Source organism: Triticum aestivum, chromosome 5D (genome assembly GCF_018294505.1).
Source record: "Triticum aestivum cultivar Chinese Spring chromosome 5D, IWGSC CS RefSeq v2.1, whole genome shotgun sequence".
Classification (NCBI taxonomy): Eukaryota; Viridiplantae; Streptophyta; class Magnoliopsida; order Poales; family Poaceae; genus Triticum; species Triticum aestivum.
The window spans coordinates 88,958,754-88,964,820 of NC_057808.1; the positions used below are offsets into that span (position 1 = coordinate 88,958,754).

A 6,067-nucleotide genomic window follows, 5' to 3' on the forward strand; every position below is an offset into this window, starting at 1 on the left:
GGGCTAACAAGGGAATTATGAGGAATTGAAAGAAATGCACCTTATATTTTGAAATTTTATAATAAAAAAATACATTTTATATAAAGGAACGAAGGGGGTATAATCTTACCTTCTCAGGAGTTAACCTTTTGATTTCACGAGAATTTATATATTTTTCATATTCCTACAAATCAAACATCCAATTCCATAAAATTCAAGTTGCTCACAATCCTTTGTTTTGCATGTAAAATCCTACAATATTATTGTGTTTTCTCTTTCCATTTATACGATGAAGGAAACCATACAAATCAAAAGAAGCCCTTAAGCCTTCATCTACGCTCAAGCTTGGTGATGCGCAAGATGAAAAGGCTTTCCAGGCACTAAAGGATGGTCTCTGACCCTGGGAAACGAAAACAAAAACTAATCTTATAATGTTACAGCAGGCCAGAAGAACCACTTCCACAAAGAATGGTTGCCCATAAGCCATAACCCCTCCAGGCTACCAAAACATCTCATTAGTCTGAAAATGCGCGTTGGCTCAGGACAGCAGAAACACCCTTCAAGTTGACACAAATAACAAGGGCCTTAGATAGTTAGATCAATGCGGTTCAACTATGATACAATCACAGAATTATACATATAGATAACCAGACTTTACAGATGACAAAAGAGTCGCAAAGGTTGATTACTACACTACCAGAACATATGCACAGCACGATCCACGAGGAAGCGAAAAGAAACAACCACCTGGTAACTTCGCAGGTACTACCCGCTACTCCGCAGGCAACTCAGCCATTTCGAGCTTTTGTGGCGACAGCGAATAGGAGACCACATACCCTGGTCCGCGGACCTTCTCTTTCCTGTGTACACGGTCACAGATGATAGGGAACAACCAGAACGTTTCTGTTTTGGGTGATGACAACCCACTGGCAAAGCTTCATGATGCCTAAGCATGGCCATTGTCACCATGGGAATCACAACCTTGTGTCACTTGACATTTCCAGGAGCTGCGAAAGCTCTAACCGGCGCTCGAGGCCTCGGATGTAGTGGCCCAGCAGCATACACCTGAACAGCCATCGCAGAAACGGGTGATCAGAGTTCACCTCCAACGTACCAATAGGCAACGTAGGAAAAGAGGGCTATAAATCCATTTGTATTATTACCAGAATAATAGACGCGCAAGATGATCCCGGGGAATAGATATGAGGGGCTGAAATGGGAGCGATACATCCTCCACGAGTTCAGCACGGTCATCATCCCCATTCCCGAAATTCAGGGTTCCACCAGCCATGTTCTCTGATGGTGGAGGGGGCTTTGCATGCATTTTGGGGGAGAGAGTTGCTAGAAGACCATGTACCACGGAATGAATAGCTTCCTGCACACCAGGGCAGGAAGGTTCCGAGAGTTCGATAACCTGTAAAAAATAGTTAAGTGGCTCAAATCAGACACAAAACAGGTACCCAGCGAACCTGAGAAGCTTATCCATTGAGTTGTTCAACTAAAGGACAATAAGAAGCACTGGATAGACTACAGGCAGAAACAAGAGGAAACATATTACTGCTGCATGAAGAAGTAGGAGATAGAACAAACCGTGTCAGGTGATAATGATCTCAAGTAGTCAAGTAACTCATTTTTTTCTTCTCCAGCAAACTGTTGCATTTGCAAGGAAGAATTTTTCTTCTTGAGTTCATGTAGCTCCTGCAGGAATGAAAATAGAATAAGCATCCCAATAAAATCCGATGAGTGGAAACTTAAGGCAAGAAGATTAGAAAGAACAGAAATGGGACTAATTTCTTGCTGAAGAAAGTAAGATGACCTCAGGCATCACAGAAACTAGCCTTCTTGTGAATTTTTGATACAAAAAGGTAACTGTGCGAAAAATGCACCATGGCTTTGATAGCTAATACATAGGACTGCTCATAAAAACAGAATAAACATCTAAAACTGAGAACTCTGTTTTACTATATCTTTCCTCGGCCTACTATGCTTACAGCCCACTGATCCTGAGAAAAGGACAGGCCCAGTGCTACAAGTTGGGGTCTGGGGAAGGATTATACGAGGCAAGCCTCACCCCTGCACAGCGCAATGCAGAGAGGCCGCGTCGAACACAAGACCTCATGGCACAAGTGGGGAGTACTTCACCACTGCACCAGGCCTGTCCTTCGCACTAATCCTGAGAAAAGTAAATAAGAAATGACCATAATGCATATCTCTACTAAATAAATTATTTATATAACCATTCTCAACGTTAATTGACAGGGGTATAGAACGGAGTCAACACAATAACCACACTACTGATTTCCTCAATACACAGACATTTTGAAATGGAGTATCCCGAGGTAGGAGAGACTGAGAGGTAGTGAAACAGTTGGAGTAACAATCATCTTATATTGCCAAATTAAGTATGAAATAGATGTTACCCTTTCCATAGAATCCAAGCGAGACTGCAATTGGAGAATATGTTCTTTTGCTTGAGCGTTTAAGCTATCTAATCCACCCATATTTTCCGATAATAAATTGTCATCCCTCTTTTCTGATTCATTAGTCGCTTCATCGTCTTCTGATAATCTCAAAATAGATCCTCCCAAACCGAGGTCACTGTGACTATATTCAGTGCTATCTCTTTCCTTGCACTCAGTTTCATCATCAGACAACTCTAGGATTCTTTCAAGGGAGAGCCTGTATTCAGCATTAGACAGAGTGTACCTGAAATACAGACAAAGTAACTTTAGGTGATAATTATACCTGGCATGTTTATCATGTTTGTGAGTAGGCAGTGCAAGCCAAGTGCGCATATAAGAAAGCAAAAAGTACCAAGGGGCAGGAGCTTGTTCAAATTTCCTGTCTTGTTTTAGAAAAGTGAATAAAGCAAGTTTTCGATCCTTTTCTTACTAACAACTATTACCACATGAAAATAAGTTGATCAAGGTCAGTGTTTCAGACTGAAGTCTGAATGATTAAGTTTGGCTAGCATGTTTTGATCTGCTGCTTCTCAAATTGTGAAACAAATGTAGTCATTCAATAACAAATGGAAGGGCATGGAAAAAATCAAGCAGGATTTGCACATTCTATGTGACAAACGTCTAAGTACACAAGACAGCAATTCTACCAGCATTAAAATCGGACACTCAAAGAAACTATACAACATGAATCGGATTTTATGGTTCACACCCTTAAAACATGTTTTTGACATGTGCGACTCAAAGTGCAGCAAACTGTTTGATAACTGCCCTTTTTACAGTGAGTAGTGACGTTGAATTTCGATTTCCTAGACAGAGATAATAAGAGCATGCTACAGCAGGCTACCAGCCTACCACTAATGGCGTACTTTTCCAGTCCACCTCAGATAACGGGTTGACCTAGATTCCACATCAAGTCATTTGCTACTTTTATATGCACACAATTGCAAAAGGACCATGCCAAAATGTGTCTTCTTTTGACCAGAGACAATCAAATTCAACTATAATCTATACGAATGGTATGATTCAGGAGAAAAGCATACCCTGTCTTTATTGAAGATATCACCAACTTGAAGAAGGGATCCCAAAGGGCCTCCACGACAACACGGAACTGATCAGACGGAAGGAGACCCAACATGCCCGAAACAGTCCTCTTCATTGCATCCACAGTTTCAGGAGGAACATCTCTCTGGACTACACTTAGATCCAAAGGTTCTACATCTTTTATCAAGTTCCAAAGTAAAGATTTCTGCAAACAATACAAGCGTGTCATGGTAATGAACAGCATCAGTACATCAACTCGATAGGATTAAAAGATGCTAATCCTATTCTAGTACATCGATTCGATAGGATATGAGTAACTTTTTCCAGTGGAAGGCTGGAAGCTCACAAGAATCTAATTCTTTGTCAGTGGGAGGTAAATAACTTCATCACACCTGTCTGGAGACACCTCAATCTACAGGTAACCTATTCTATGCTGCTTATGATTTCAGCTTCTGTCTGCACGATCGTATTTTAAAAAAAATTGTGTTGCGGAGTTGCACACATGATTATGACTATATAATAATTTGTATATATTGCCCCAACAAAGGGGCAGAGTTTCCTTTCGCTAGCACGGACAGACAGACAGACACCCGCTCCACGGAGGAGCATCGGCATCGGCATCGCGCTCACCTCGGGGAAACCGTGGAGATGCCTCCCGCGCGCGTGGAGCTCGTCGGGTGACGCCGCGGAGGAGGCCGCCGCCACCACGACCCCGAGCCTCCTGCGCCGGACGCCGCCCGCCGCCAGTTGAGGAACGGGGACGCGGAGGAGCCGGCTCCCGGGGACGTGCACGGCCGCCCCTTGCGGCGGCGCGCGGATGCCGGCAGAGATCGGCATGTGCGGGCGGCCGTCGCCGGCGGCGAGACTCCTCTCTGATTATCTGGCGAGGTCTGGTGCTTGGTTGGTGGGTGGTGGTTCGAGCGGGCGCCTAGCTGGACCCAGGATAAGCGCCAGCTCGGGTGCCACTGCCATGCGGGCCCGGCGGGACGTAACGCGTGGACACGCTCCGGCCTTCCCACGTATGGCCTCGCGTGGACCGTCGCGTCACGTTCACCCTCGCGTCACGTACTGAGTGAGCATTGCCGCATCTGCGCCAGCAGAACAGGCCCAGTTCCCGTGTACCGCGGCACACTGTAACGTTTTTTTATGGTAATACGCATCTCATTCATATAAAAAGAGTACAAGTCACGTAATAATCAACATGATAAAATTAAATAGACAACAGAACACTAGCATTTGCACAAAACACTACCAGCCAAGAAGTAAAAATACAATCAGGATTGAAGACTCCCTGAGCTGAACATCAACACTCGTCATCTGCTTCTGGCACCACCACAGCAGTGACCAAAGTAAAAAATGATGGATCACCTCCTCACCCAAATTCGACACGGTTCCATCACTGATATGCAGCTTTGTGGACCTTTAAGGTGGCTCACCAAAAGTGAAGCCATTGTCGTTGGACGAATCAGACCGGGGCAACACCCCGGACACGCCATCGAACTTCAGATCTGACACACCACCACGACTAAGACACAGAAGGAGAAACCATACCTGGCAGCCATCAACCATGAACCCAGCACGCGTTCCGTCTTTCAGATGTCGTTGATGCAGAGCCACAATCTGCATCCGCTCCTGAACTACCTCACAAGCTCCACGCCGCTCTGGAGCGAATGTTGTCGCAACGATGGAGACTGAGGACACATGTCCACCACGAGGATGCCACCGCCGCCGCACCATCCTTACTTGAACAGACTGGATTTCAAAAACATCCTCAATCATAGGACCGATCACCTCATCGGGGTAGGATCTGAAGAGACTTTATTCAACACCGTCATAATCGCCGCCGAAGCCAAGACGATGAACAACCTAAAAACTAAGATACTTTAGCCTAAAACTATCCACATGTGTGGATCCGGCAACCCCCTCACGACCAACTAGCGAGGCCACCGGCGAAGGAACTCTCTTGTGACAGCGCTGGCGAGATCGCCTTAGCCTTGAGAGAGAGAGAGAGAAAGAACAATTCACGGCACACTGTAATGTGTAGGCTCCAAAAGTCATCACAAACTCCGAGTTGTAATCGCCAAAAAAGAAAAAATTCCGAGTTGTACACTATAACGCGCAGTCCAATCACACGGAAAAAACATCATACTTTTTTTACATAGTACAGACATGGACGCTCATACACTCGTTACTATAAACACATATATACTCTATCTTTATGACCAACTTCAAAAAACTGAGACCATACATCATCTTGAGATTGAAAGTAGTCAGAGAAGTTTTTGTAGTCAACGGGAACATCTCCTTTCAATGACACATCGCTGGAAGATATAAAATTCCTGTTTACAACTTAAACCCTGATGGGCTTTGTCATTCTAACCATTCAACCATAAATTGATTCACACGAAAAAACATCATCACAAACTCGTTTGCAGCAAATTATGGAATAACTAAGCACGTAAGTTAGCTGTGTTGGTTTAGCACGCGAGCTTTGTGAACCGTGATGCATGGTCAGTTGATCGCTGGGTCAAACGTGTAGGGATTTGTCTGCCGTGACCAGGCGATCACAATTCACAAAAATCACA

The 6,067-nt window shown here is 44.6% G+C and overlaps 1 protein-coding gene across 1 annotated transcript; it reads right to left on the reverse strand.

Annotated features, from left to right (window-relative positions):
- Nucleotides 1-543: 543 nt before the first annotated feature.
- On the reverse strand, nt 544-4,416 carry LOC123119623 (uncharacterized). Its single transcript, XM_044539481.1, has 6 exons — nt 4,113-4,416; nt 3,482-3,687; nt 2,400-2,685; nt 1,570-1,677; nt 1,143-1,393; nt 544-1,044 (listed from the first exon to the last, which is right to left on the reverse strand). Exons 1-6 carry the CDS (start codon nt 4,317-4,319, stop codon nt 954-956), a joined length of 1,149 nt encoding a protein of 382 aa, XP_044395416.1. The 5' UTR covers nt 4,320-4,416; the 3' UTR covers nt 544-953.
- Nucleotides 4,417-6,067: the final 1,651 nt, after the last annotated feature.

What these genes read in the sequence shown, in the direction of transcription:
- LOC123119623 (XM_044539481.1), bottom strand. Translation starts at nt 4,319, where the DNA reads ATGCCGATCTCTGCCGGCATCCGCGCGCCGCCGCAAGGGGCGGCCGTG. An exon ending in ATCTCCACGGTTTCCCCGAG is followed by an intron (nt 3,688 to 4,112) that starts GTGAGCGCGATG and finishes TATTGTTTGCAG; the next exon opens with AAATCTTTACTTTGGAACTT. An exon ending in CTTGCGCGTCTATTATTCTG is followed by an intron (nt 1,045 to 1,142) that starts GTAATAATACAA and finishes ATGGCTGTTCAG; the next exon opens with GTGTATGCTGCTGGGCCACT.